At 39.8% G+C, this 13484-nt stretch overlaps 1 protein-coding gene across 2 annotated transcripts in view; it reads left to right on the top strand.

Moving 5' to 3' along the window:
- Positions 1-13484, top strand: part of dock5 (dedicator of cytokinesis 5) — a 31972-nt gene that overhangs the window by 3109 nt on the left and 15379 nt on the right. For both annotated transcript variants that reach the window (XM_069706674.1, XM_069706673.1), the window contains exons 2-20: positions 3235-3318; positions 3544-3584; positions 3667-3722; positions 3998-4094; positions 4278-4426; positions 4573-4708; positions 4810-4967; positions 5863-5944; positions 6558-6687; positions 7396-7468; positions 10016-10158; positions 10322-10447; positions 10584-10708; positions 11151-11249; positions 11480-11552; positions 11675-11778; positions 12007-12187; positions 12514-12611; positions 12720-12809. In XM_069706674.1, the coding sequence (XP_069562775.1) occupies positions 3235-3318; positions 3544-3584; positions 3667-3722; positions 3998-4094; positions 4278-4426; positions 4573-4708; positions 4810-4967; positions 5863-5944; positions 6558-6687; positions 7396-7468; positions 10016-10158; positions 10322-10447; positions 10584-10708; positions 11151-11249; positions 11480-11552; positions 11675-11778; positions 12007-12187; positions 12514-12611; positions 12720-12809 (2045 nt within the window). The remainder of the gene's footprint in view (positions 1-3234; positions 3319-3543; positions 3585-3666; positions 3723-3997; positions 4095-4277; positions 4427-4572; positions 4709-4809; positions 4968-5862; positions 5945-6557; positions 6688-7395; positions 7469-10015; positions 10159-10321; positions 10448-10583; positions 10709-11150; positions 11250-11479; positions 11553-11674; positions 11779-12006; positions 12188-12513; positions 12612-12719; positions 12810-13484) is intronic.

Below are 13484 nucleotides of genomic sequence, written 5' to 3'. Positions count from 1 at the left end.
CATTCATAATACCTTACAGTTGCTTCCAAGTAATACTGCTGCCTTTTACTATTACCATCGGTATCTGTGGGGAATTGCCATTGAAGTCATAAAGACTGACTTATGTTTGTTCTCACTGTGATCAGGTACAAAAGGTTTCAAGTACTCAGCAAGAACTTCCACGTAATATTATACAATAGATAGCATGTAGGTTTCTTTAAAATAATGAACAGCTCTAAGATGTTTTATCTCCAGGTGCTACTTGGTGAGTGGGAGCGTTATTATCAAAATAAATCATTTAGGATTTGCAACGTCCGTACATAACAATCATTCCATCCTTGTTTGCTCACCTTGCAATGTGAAACTGCAGCTGGTGGTTTGGAGGAGATGTTAGTGTTGACCTTGTTCCCAGTTTTGACGAACTGACCAGACGGTTGGTCAGTCTTGACTTTTAAAACTTAATATCAGATGAATGATTTTCATTCCTAAGCAACCTGCAGAAAGAAGGCATCTGTGCTTTTGTATCTGTCAGATAAGGCAGTTGTAATTTTCTGTCTTTTAAGTGTTGCAGCAGATTTTTTTTAACCAGACTGAAAAGATGAACCCCTCGCTGGTGTAATTTCATTCCTTTTTTGGACTATTAGCTTTGAATTCCTGATTTATGGATAACTTATAAGAACTTGTAAGCTTCCTGGAGCACAGTTTTAAAAGCTACAGATGATTTCTGGCCGTCTAGACAGTAGATGTGAGGTATTAGGGCTTTTCTTTTGAGGCCTTTAGGTTTTGAAATATTCTGCCTCCAGGAGAATTGGCTCAAAAACAAACTCTTAACAGACTAACTTTTATCAAAAGACTTTTTATAGACACACCAACCATACCTCTCCCTGCTTTAGCTGCACTTGAAATTAGTATACTTCATAAAGAGTACATTTAAAGAGAAAGCTTACTGATGAATATAACTTTTTTTGTAATACTCAGTCCTTTTAGTTTGAAATAAAATTCTTCCCTTTTACAATGTGATTGTTTTTATTGCTTTAATCCGAGACATGATTTTGTCGGCACAAATGAAATGAAAATGTTATTTTTCTTACATCAGACTCCGCAGCGTGGTGCCTGTCTACCCATTACTTACTTTAATTTTTCATTTCTTTCGTGTATTAGATTGAACATTTTTCAAGCTGAGAATCAGATTGAATCTGTCTTTCAGTACAATTCTATTTATAAGAACTGCGCTCTATATTCTTGTATCTTGCATCAATTTTGTTTTGTATTATTTGTTTCTGTTTTACCATGGTCATAACATGGAATACTTTGTGTAGTTCTGCCTTCACACCCAGGCAGAGTTTGGGGACAACAGATTCTCATTGTAATGTTGTAATGTGTTAACTTTGATGAGCTGCCAGTAGCTGCTCAAACTGTTCAACCATGGTCTTCTTCAATTGTTGGTCTAATCCACTTCAATGGTAAATCATTTGGAGGGAATCAGGCTGATTAGTATGCACATTTACTTGCACTTGTGCTGATGGAGCTCTATTGGACTTTACAGCAGTAGCTACATTCTCAGTATTTGAAGTTTAAAAGGAAGATAGTGTGTCTCAGAGTTGCACAGATGAGCTGTGCTGCCAAAGCCCAGACTGATGCTTTTAGTTTAGACAGTGTGGCATCACAACACGCTTAACTGGCTTCTTACCATTGGCACATTGCCATGTTGTTGCCAGGCCTGTACACTGTGTCAAGTTGGTGAATGGACCATTGTCACTCTCGGCCTGACCAGAGGCAGATGTCATTTCTTCAGTGCACATTTCATTTGAAAATATTTTGGCTGCACAAATGATTTCCTGGTGATTAACAGCATGTCTGTAACGTCTTTTTAAATCAAGTAATATCTGACACTCGTGTTTATAGTTTGATTTAGGATGGAAAATAAAATGGTAACAAAAACATCTTTAGTTTAGTGTGTTTCCCATCTACTGTAGGTTCTGGTATTTGTTTTCTGGATGAGGAATCTCAAGGCGTCATTCACATGAACCTGTGCAGGTGATCTTAGCAACATAGCTGGAAAGGGTCTAACCTAATATGTTAAGAGCTTAATGGATGGTGTGCGAACACAGTCGTAGACTAAAAACAGAGTCTGTGTGGAGGGGTTTGTTTGTGCATGCGTGTTTTACGGAAAGCTTGAAGAGTGTGTCACTGAGGAGGAAGTTATGAAGAGGGAAGGCTGGTCACATTCAGTGATTCGTCGAGTTTTGGTATTCAGACTAAGGTGTGATAAGCTGAGCCAGTTGAAGCGTGCTGCGAAATCTGGCCTCCAGCAACAAGTATTATCACCATGCAAGTCAGGGCAGAGCTCTGTTCATAGTTCCTCTATCTCCCTGTGAGAGTGAGTGCCTGCGCGCCACCGCAGTTCCCTCAAGTCATGACAAAGACCTTTGCTGAAGTATTGTTTGCCAGGGTTTCTCTTTTGCAACGTCTCCCTGGTGTGGAGTGTGTGTATGTTTGTACATGGGTGTGTGTGCGTGTCTTTGCACACTGGCATATTTTCCTATGATCCCTCCCCAAGATGTCCTGCTTAGAGTTTCAATGGAAAAGCTAGGAGTCGCTTCCAGGAAAGCTGTTAGGTTAAAATGAGTTTAAGGAAGGACAGCGCTTGAAGGTGAGCTGCTTTGCAGAAACACAACCTGCGGTGTTACTATTGGCCAAGGGTCACAGCTGTATGACGACATCAGAAGCGTGGAGGATCTGATGCCATCTCCTTTGTGGCGCTTCTCCTCACTTTTGACACTGAAGCTACCTGCTTCTTCACAGTCAATTTACTGGAACATTAAACAGCCTCGAGGCATTCAGCTCAATTAAAAATAACCAAGATGCTTTGGAGGTTCAAGTCACAGTGGCCTGCTGCATAAACACACAGCTTGAGCTTAGAAAAAAAACCCAGTAAGACAAGCAATAAATCAAAGATCAAGATCCTCTGTGTGCTGAGTCCAAGTTCCGCGACAAGGAAGGTGAATTGGTTTCCACTTCCATGGAGAAACCTCTGATCCAAAACTTAAAAAAAAAACAAAAAAACAGACTCGCTCCTTTGTGCAATAAGTGATTGAAAAGGGATTTGGGGTTTTTCTTAATCCATTGGACCTTGGGGAGGAACAAAACTTGTCAGTCAAACTGTCAGCTAAAACTTTTTTTGTTTTTTTTGTTTTTAAACTGTATTTTCTGAATGTTTCACATTTAATGAGACTGCCCTGCTTTGTCCTTCAGCAATCTACAATTATGATACCAGTGGCGAGCAGGAGCTGTGTCTTCAGGTGGGAGACACAGTGCACATACTTGAGAAATTGGAAGGTGAGTCTGAGCACACAACAGGCCCTGACACATACTTCTTTCCTCTCTCTGAAGCAAGCCGGCACAGGAACTTAAATGAGATGTTGAACTAACTGGCGGCGCTCGATGTGCTATGAATAATAATGTAAATTAGTCTACCACATTGTCCCCCTGACATCGCTCCTATCTTGTCCACTGCCTCTCCCTTGATGTAACATTTTTCTCTGTTAATTTATACCTCCTCAGGCTGGTATAGAGGCTACACTCTACGCAAGAAATCACAGAAGGTATGGGCATGATTAGTGCTAGATTATCCTATAATCAAAGCTATGATGTACATATACTGGTAGTAATTAATTGTTTCCTCAGGGCATTTTCCCAGCTTCCTACATCCACTTAAAGGAGGCTACGGTTGAGGGAATAGGGTAAGATCACATATCAGTAAAAATATCATTTTGATGATAATCCACTTTGCTTTTGGTTTGCCGTCCGGCCTTGTCATTTGCCAATAACATTGCAGTGCGCTCGTAATTATCATAAGTAAGGATTCAGTAATGCTTTTCTTGGCTGTGTAGGGAAACCATCCAACTATTTATCATGTATAGAAATGCACTTGAGTCATTCCAAATTATATGACATGATCTGTGAGTGATGAGCCACTTTTCCAATATCTTATTATTCTCTTTCCTGTGGCTGGTAGCCAGCAGGAAATAATTATTCCAGCAGATTTACCCCTGGTACAGGAGCTCGGTGCGACTCTGAGGGAATGGGCACAGATATGGCACAAGCTCTATGTGGTATGTGTCTTTTGCCTCTCTGTTATCTGCCGCTTTCTTGTTCTGGCACTTGACTTGTACACACAGTTCTGTACACCTTTCTGTTTCTGCTTTGAAACAGTTTTTTGAGAAATGTTGCCTTGCTTTTCATTCCTCCAAAGGAAATATTGTTCATAACAAAGCTTCTACATGTTTATCTGACAGGCGAACAAGACAACCCTGTTCAGGAGTGTGCAGCAGATGGCCTACAGTGTCATTGAATATCGATCTCAGATAGTGTCAGGAACGCTGCCCAAGGATGACCTTGTGGAGCTCAAAAAGAAAGTCACAGCAAAGATTGATTATGGCAACCGGTAGGAATCCTGCTTTTTTATTGTACTGCAATGAAATGCCTTCTGAGGTAAACACCATTGTAAAGTTTTATACGTGTGAGTCATGTCTCCAAGATTGCCTCTGTAAACTCATCTAATGCTGTCCGATCCTCCTCTGTGCTGCTCAGGATTCTGGGGTTGGACCTTGTGGTGCGAGATGAAGCAGGAAACACACTTGATCCCGACTGGACCAGTACGGTCAGTCTGTTCCGGGCTCACGAGACCGCTTCCCGCAGCGTCGATGACAGGATTCAAGAGGAGAAGGCACGATGCATGATGCTGATTTGTTGATACTATCAATAATGTCTGCCAATTTCAATTAACGCTGACGTCCCTGCAATTCTGTGGGCCGTGTTTTCATGCAGACGCGGCTTCAAAACCTGGAAATGAGGCGTCAGACCCTGTTCAGCACGGTGCACACCTACAGTCTCCTCATGAACCTGAAAAACTTTGTATGTAACATTGGAGAAGATGCTGAGCTGCTCATGTCCCTGTATGACCCAGACCAGTCTGAATTCATCAGGTTAGCTCATCACTCTTCTAACTTAGACGTATAAGTCACTGTTATTTTAAATTTTGGTGCATAATGAATCCAAAACATCTGAGTCTTTGAAGAGTCTCAGGGCAGGACGAGCAGAACATGTTTACACGATGTAGTATGACGATAATTGATACAGTTGTAGCTCAAATATCAGACATTTTAAATTATTGACTAAAGAATGTTGTTTAAAAATTTTTTTTATACTTCTGCTACTGCAACCCTGCTGGTTTATGGCAGAAATTATAAGATAAAACAGTGAAAATTACAATTAGTTATATAACGGCCATGAAGCATGATAATAATGGCTGGAGGTTGTGCATTATTGTCACATGACTCTGCACAGTTCTGATGTAGCAGCTTATGTGCTGTTTGGAATTCATATAAAGCTGGAAGGCTACTTGTTTCAGGCGTTACTAAGCTGCAACTTCTTCTGCTTGCAAGTGTAGAAAGCCCACATCTCTGTTCTCTGGTGAAAATCGTGCCAGCATAAATAGCGGAAGTGATTAAAACAACCTATAAAATCTAAACAATGAGTTCACTATAGTAAATTTCCAGATAGAGCTGGATTAAAGACCTTTTTAGACTTTTAGACTTCATAGAAGAGACAGTTCAGGTGTGACTAACACCAGTAATGAGGGCTGAGTTCCTTTTATGTCGACCAGTGAGTCAGGCCACTATGAAAGAGGTATAAAGGCTCTTATATTATTTCTATTTAAAAATATAAAAGCATCATAGAATATTTTTCTTGGCAGTTTGGATTTCATGAGACAGATGAAGTGATGTAGAGTTCTCGCATTCGTTGCTTTTATTTTTCCATTTCTCCTGATGCCTTAGATAATGCGATATCTAACTGTGTTGCTTATTTAAATTCATGCAGTGAGAACTTCCTGGTGCGCTGGGACAGTATGGGGATGCCTAAAGAAATTGAAAAACTCAACAACCTGCCAGCGCTATTCACGGTAACTGAATTCCCAACCCACTTACTGTATTCCCTCTTGTTTCAGATTTAAACAATCTAAACACTGCCTGAAATCTGTGACAAAGAGGACAATTTGTTCCTGGGTCGCTCTTAATTTACTAAAAGTTCCCCTGAATGGCTTACATTCATGGCACATCATTGAAAATTTTTTAATGCATTTGCCTCCATTATGCTGCTGCTGTTTATGCTAATGACACAGTCAGCAGTTCCCTGCAAATACATCATTGTGTTAACCTGCATGTGTGCCACCAGGAATTAGTGGTTTGGAGTGTGATAGAACCACATTAATCAAGGCAGAAAGCTTCAATATTATAGATATATTTTCTTCCTCAAATCAGACAAGTCAAGACTCCTCTGACTTGAAAAACCATCCGGTAAAATAAATGTATAAATTTGTTTGAAAGCTGATATGTTTGAAGCTTTTATGACATGCTTTTATCTTGTAATATGTACCATCTGGTCTCCAGTTGAAGCCCTTTGACTGTACATAATGACAGGCTGGTGATAGGGCAAGTTAACTAGCTTTTAAATGTAATGCACCTCATCACTCAATGTGCCATAATAAACAATCATTATGCTTTCTTTGTGTCCAGGATCTGAGCAGCAGCGACTTGATGAGGCAGCGACTCTTCCTGGTGTGTCAGATCATCAGAGTGGGCAGCATGGAGCTCAAAGAGGGCAAGAAACAAACGGGCGGACTGAGGAGACCGTTTGGTGTGGCTGGTGAGCAGCTTTTCAACAATCCTAATGTTCGTTTAAGCAATACAAAAGTCAATTCAACAGAAAAAATGCCACTCCTTTCTGGTGGTACGGCTGCATGACCAGCACTGTTGAGGTGTAGAAATGAAGGATCCATGTGTCGAACGAAATGGGAACACCTGCTTCCTGACCTAGAAAATGGCTTCACTCTGCCTTGGCAAGGGAGTCGGTGGAAATTGGTTTAGCAACCGTCTTTTTGTTTTTGGCCAGATGATTAGTGGATTTGATGAGAAATGGTTTCCTCCAGTGTTCCAGCAAATGGACTGAAACCAGAGTCAGAAAGAACATTTAACTCAAAAGTCACATTATTCTTAGCCAGGAAAAAAAAAAAAAAAACAGTCTCGGAAAAGAGCTGGGTGGAATGAACATTTCAGAGGCATTTTCAAACTAGAGATGAAGAGCACTCAATCTGTCTTAATGTGCTGGCTGACTGCCGTGCCAGGCAACAGGTGACTGAGATCCATGCTTGGCTCAGCTTCTGTTTTAAAAGTAGAAAATACGGCTTCCAGATTTTTAATGAGTGAATGAATTTCAGGAGCTATTTAAACAAGGAAAGTCCCATTTTTGCTGTTGTTTTGGCAGTCTCTTAAAACATGCATTATACATGGTAAATCAGCTTATTCTTAAGTCTGTTACCTAACTTTGGTTCCCATAATGTGTTTGTCATTGCAGTGATGGACATAACAGATATCGCCCATGGCAAAACAGACGATGAGGACAAACAGCATTTCATCCCCTTTCAGCAGTGAGTCTTTTGATGTTGTCACACTTCTACTGCTTAATAGGCTCAACCTTGTTTTGTAACGCCACACAATTGAGCTCGAATAATGGATACGAGTAGGAATAGGGCTCCAGTTTTACTTGCTGTGTTTCATCACATCTTTTTTTCAAGGGTGCAGTTCAACTTTTCCTATGTTGCATTTTCAAGGACAAATATGAAAACTTTTTGCAATCCTGAGTGTTAGCACTTCTCAAAAACATGTTTTCATGGTACCTGCACAGAGGGGGCGGGGGATAAGGGGGAGGGGGTAAGGGGGTGAGGACAATGATGTGTTCACAAGGATTCTAGATGGAAGAGCCCCAAAAATATCTTGACTGAATCCTGACATCTGAACCAAATCTTATCGAGGGTTACCTCTATTTGTTTCTTTTCACAGATCACTGTGTCTTCTTGAGGAATTACAGATAAAAACCTCATTTTTATCAGGTAGAATCTTTCTTAGGACGCAGCAAATTTTTGGAGGATTATTTTAACTATTAAATTAGGATTTTTATGACATTTTTATTTCCCTGAATTATAAAGCTCTTTTACATTTTGTCTTTTGCAAATTTGGACTTCACTATAGCTTCTGTTTGCACATGTACAAAAGACAAATTACCACAGAGCAACTTGTTAAGCTTTTCATCCATGACAAATTAATTTATATTTCATTAAAACAGAGCGACTTATTTTGCATTGTTAATAATGAAGTGTATAATTACAAATTAATAACAAAAAGGCTGTGCTAAATGAATTTGCAAATTAACAAAAGATTGAATTAACAACAGTACCCTGATTTTTATTTTTTTAGTTGCTTAAGAATATTTTCTGAAACACTGTTGCATCACCCAAAACACTGCAAAAGACCATCAAAGCTTAACTCCAAAGTCAGGAATCCGTTTGTTATTGATTCATCAAAACTATCAGTTGTCCAAAGAATTGTGTCTTTGAAGTCCACTGACATGTTGTTACATTTAGTATTTACTATTTGTTATTTACCCTCAGAGAAAAAAACACATGACTTTAAGATAAGATCATTTATTAATCCCACAGTGGAGAAATTTAGTCAACTTTCCCATTTTTTGCGCATGGGACACGTTATCACATGATCACATGTATGACACGTGTTTACCACACATTGCAACATATTGATTACTTGGGGAAAATATGTAGAAAGGTTTCACGTGGGAATCTACATGGTCTTCACACATTACATCATGAAAGCGTTCCAAAACTACATGTTTCTGGTAGGAAAAATACATGTTTCACGAGTGCACAATTTTGATCTTGTGATCACAGGAGTTTTTGCACGTGAAATTCATGTGTTTTTTCTTTAAGGGTAGATTGCAATCAGTAAGACAATAGTCAAGTATAAATATTCACCACAGCCAACGAAATGGTATTAATCAAAACTCAAATAAAACCTGCAAACAGTAACAGTGATGTAAAAGACCAAATCTAAAAGCTGATATAACATTTTACAATAAAGAAGGTAGATCAATAAAACTACAGCATTTCATCTACTTCACATCTGACATTTGCTCTTGCAGTACACAAAAACATGTTTTTTTTCCCCCCCCTTTCATCTTTGACCCCATCACTACAGCATGCTCTGGTATATTTCCTTCTGTATGAGTCACCTGTTGTTCCTCTGTGGTGTTTGTCTGGTCCAGATTCAGTTACAGTGGTACAGAGAAGTCAGGTTTACCCACCTAGCGTACATTTGATTGAGTTTCACCTGTAAACTGAACCTAAAGAAATATAATGAATTGAAAAAAAAATGAGGATGGAAATGTTTTCTACTATACTTTGAGTTTAAAGATGAATATTTTATCAATTCTTTATTTAGTCATCTCAAGGACTGACCAAGTATCAAATGATGACCACAATACCACATGATGATGGGATTGGTTCCTTTAGGTTAGTGATGTATGAAACCCTGGCTGTTGAACTCTTTGTTTTTGATACGCTCAGACAGTCACTGCTCTGCCACAGCGAAAAAAGCTTAGCCATGACTTTGACTGCTTTATTTGCTCATGATATGTCTTCTAGGATATACAAAAAAAAAACACCACATGGGAATGTTAACAAGGTTAAAAAACGTTATATTTACTGGAGGAGGTCTTTAATATTTGAATTTAGTATGAAAGCAAAAAGAATACTGTTGCAAGAACATTGTGACTTTCCTGCATCCATAGTCAGTGTTTTGAGAATCACGATTTCCATTTGATGGTTGCATCAAAGCAACTGATAAAATTAAATATTATATAACATTTTTAGGCTAAATTAATTAAATTGTATGTTCTAAAATACATATAGTCTTCTCTGTATACTGCTGGTAGTCTGTGCATCTTTGCTCTGTTGTAGTCACTTGAGGTAAATGGGGTCTTTGGAGGAATAATGGTGCATCTTGTCAATAGATCCAGAGAGTCTCACGTTGCCTTTGCAGCTCCTCCATCCATTTGTTTGTCACCTGTCAGAGGAGCTGTCAGCTGTGTTTTTTGTGTTCTCATCCCCCTATTTTTCTCCCAGGATAGCAATGGAAACCTACATCCGTCAGAGGCAGCTCATCATGTCTCCGCTCATCCCTTCTCGAGTCATAGGAGAGAATGAGCCGCTCACTGCTGTCTTCAACAAAGTCATTGCCACGCGGGAGGTCAATCACAAAGGCCAAGGTAAAACGAAGTGCTCACAGACAGTGTGCTCTCCTGTGATTTCAGGGGGTAGCTCTAAATTGACCTTTTTGTTTTGAGGGAAATAAATGATGTGTGAGGGGTATGCAATGTGTATCCTTTTGGTGTCTGCCTCATTTAATGTTCTTTACATCTTTGCTGGCAGGGCTGTTTGTGACCCTGAAGCTCCTCCCAGGGGACCTTGCCCAAGTCAGGAAGGACTACTCCCACTTTGTGGACCGCAGCACGGCAATTGTTAGGAAAATGGGCTTTCCAGAAATCATCCTCCCAGGTGGATTAAAGTCTTTGTTGTTGGGCATTGCTCTGCATACACCGTGGTCATGTTCATTTTAATTGTTCACAGAACCGTTATAGTGGCTCATAAATTCTCGGCACATCCACCTGATCATCTGTTGTCCTTTCTCCAGGAAACGTGAGGAATGATATTTATGTAACATTGCTACAGGGAGAGTTTGACCGTGGTAAAAAGAAGACCCCTAAAAATGTAGAGGTCATACTGAGTGTGCACGACGATGAAGGCAATCCAATGGAGGTAAAACAGACCAGTTAATAAAGCAAATACTTTTTATTTTGTGTCATTTTTAATTAAGCTCTATATGCTTAATTAGATAGAATCTTCTTAAAATGTCTGTAATTTGACTGTAAATATTGTACTTTATGCCATGCTAATGGCACTGCCCTATGGATAGTGAAGTCATGTAGTTCACTTTTCATGCACGTCCATGAACATTTCAGAGGTTTCATTTTTATGACCAAAAGAATGACATTGACATCAACCTCATGCTCACATGCTATATTAAGATAGAACATGGTAAATATTGTATCAGCCTAAACATTAGTATTTTTGCATTGGCTTTGTAAGCACGTTAGCATTTAGCTCAGTACAAACTAAGTTTATTGCAAACACAGCAAAGATAAAATGGATAACCACCTCTCTGCCATGTAAACTAATCTCATGCCTTGAATTTCTACAGAAAGCGATATTTCCTGGAGCTGGTTATGATGGCATAACAGAGTACAAGTCTGTTATTTACTACCAGGTGAAGCAGCCTTGTTGGAATGAAACAGTGAAGGTAAGCTCATGTCAAGGACCCCCATGTGCACCTTCAAATATTGAATCTCATGTTCTCTAATTCATTTTTTCCCGATAGGTTAGCTGTAGCTCAATATAATTAAATCATCTTTGAGGAAATATATGGGCAGAATGTGCTACTCATACAAATCTCCCAGGAGATAACATTCCCTCCATATATATAATCCTGTATTCACTCGCTCCTTTAATTCCCCTGACTTTTCTCTCAAGGTGACGATTCCCATTGAAGATGTGTGCCGCTGCCACCTGAGGGTGATGTTTCGACATAGATCCTCGCAGGACTGTGAGTGACTGTGCCTTATTTCCATGACAAACACCCACATGTAATCCTTCCGCCATGTTAAATACAGCCAGAGTGGTTCTTGTTGGATTTGTTCCCATCTTATGCTCCTCTGTATCCTTCAGCTAGGGACAAATCAGAGAAGCCCTTTGGTATGGCCTTCGTCCGCCTCATGAGAGGAGATGGGACCACACTGAAAGACGGCAGGCACGAGCTTATCGTCTACAAGGTAATGCTGCAGGATATATTTATTTAACTTAAAATTTAATACACTGAGCTTTGAAATAGGCAGGAGATTGTTTATTGCTTTCAACTAATTACACAGAAATCTGTCTTGAATAGCTGACAGTGGATAGATGGATTATGCATGAATCTCCCCTCAATCAATAAAAATGAAATTAGATCTCCATCGATCAATATCCCTCATGATTCATTTCCTATTTTATGAATTTCTTAGGTTGATGTGAAAAAAGCTGAAGATGCAAAGGTTTATCTCACCTTGCCAGCAACCTGGGCTGAAGTGGGGGAGAAGGAGAAGCAAACGGGGAAGCAGTTCCACCATTCGGGAGTGATTCCGGTGACCAAAGACAGCTTCCAAATCGCCACGCTCACTTGCTCCACGAAGCTCACTCAGAACGGTACCACAGCCGCAGAGTCTGAGATAATTAACATTCTGTCACCAGTCATCTTTAAGAAAAGATACAGGTTCTATCATGGATAGCGAAGCAGCGCCATCATCATTACCTCCCAACAGATTGCCTGGAAATTAATTAACCTGATCTGCGCTGCTAATATTTTGCTGATGTGTTGATGTTGCCTGATGCTGATCTAATTCAGTTTATATTGATATTTCAGGCTTTTAACACAATTACCAGAACTGATGTTCTAACAGAAGAGGCTTGGCTCCTACCTAACCTGATATGTTGATTTATAATTTTTATTAAAAAAAAAAAAAATTCTCTAGTGGATCTACTCGGCCTCTTGAACTGGAGGTCGAAGCCCGAGGATCTGGACCAGATTTTGAGGAGGCTCATGGAGGTGGAAGGAGGGGAGATTGTCAAAGCAAGTCCTAGCATACATTGTATTAAAAATATGCCGTTATATTTCATAGATGTTGCACAGTGTTGTATTTAATTGCACTTTTGTAATAGGTTTCTGTTTCATCCACAGTTTCTCCAGGACACTCTTGATGCCCTGTTCAACATCATGATGGAGACCTCAGAGAAGGACACCTATGATACTCTGGTGTTTAATGCCTTGGTTAGTATGTGGTGACGCCACAGTGTAACAAACATCAATGACAGGATGTCATTATAGTTCACATGGTTATTTTCCAATCTGGGGGCTATGACCCCAACCAGCTGGGGTTAGAAGGGTACCAACTAAGACACAAAACAAATTTTATTTTTCAGACTTTTCTCTAAATGCTGCTTCATTTTTGTGAAATGCCATACAATTACAAATACCTGTTTTATAAACACATTGTTAGGGAGAGTTGCTGTCAGCGCTATCTGTGGTAATAGATGCATTGCATTTCCAGTGAGTGCTTCTTAAATGCCGCGCTGTGTTTCTCCCATTGAAAACATCTTAGGCCTCAGTATAGTCCATCAGAACCGCTTGACAGATGATTGAACAGCTTCAGAACTCGCCCCTCAAACACACCTTTTAGATGTCGCAAATGGAGATGCTGGGTCCTGTAATTTTTCGACTTTCGAAAGCAATAATCCAGGATTCACACCCAGGCATGCGGCAGTGACACAGTAATCGGTGTATAAACGTCTGTCTCTGCTCCCTTTTTTTTCCCCATTTGTCACATAACTATTTCTGGCACTTTTCATGGGAACAAGCGAGTGCAATGCTTTGAATGCCTTCCAGGAGAGACTGTCTTAAAATGTGTGTTGTCATCCCCATAATTAAATGATATCATGTGTCTTC

This window comes from Brachyistius frenatus, unplaced genomic scaffold, assembly GCF_029030835.1.
Source record: "Brachyistius frenatus isolate BFR_SWC_R1_liver_20210118 unplaced genomic scaffold, ASM2903083v1 Contig_64, whole genome shotgun sequence".
Classification (NCBI taxonomy): Eukaryota; Metazoa; Chordata; class Actinopteri; family Embiotocidae; genus Brachyistius; species Brachyistius frenatus.
This window is presented reverse-complemented; position numbering and strand designations above follow the sequence as displayed.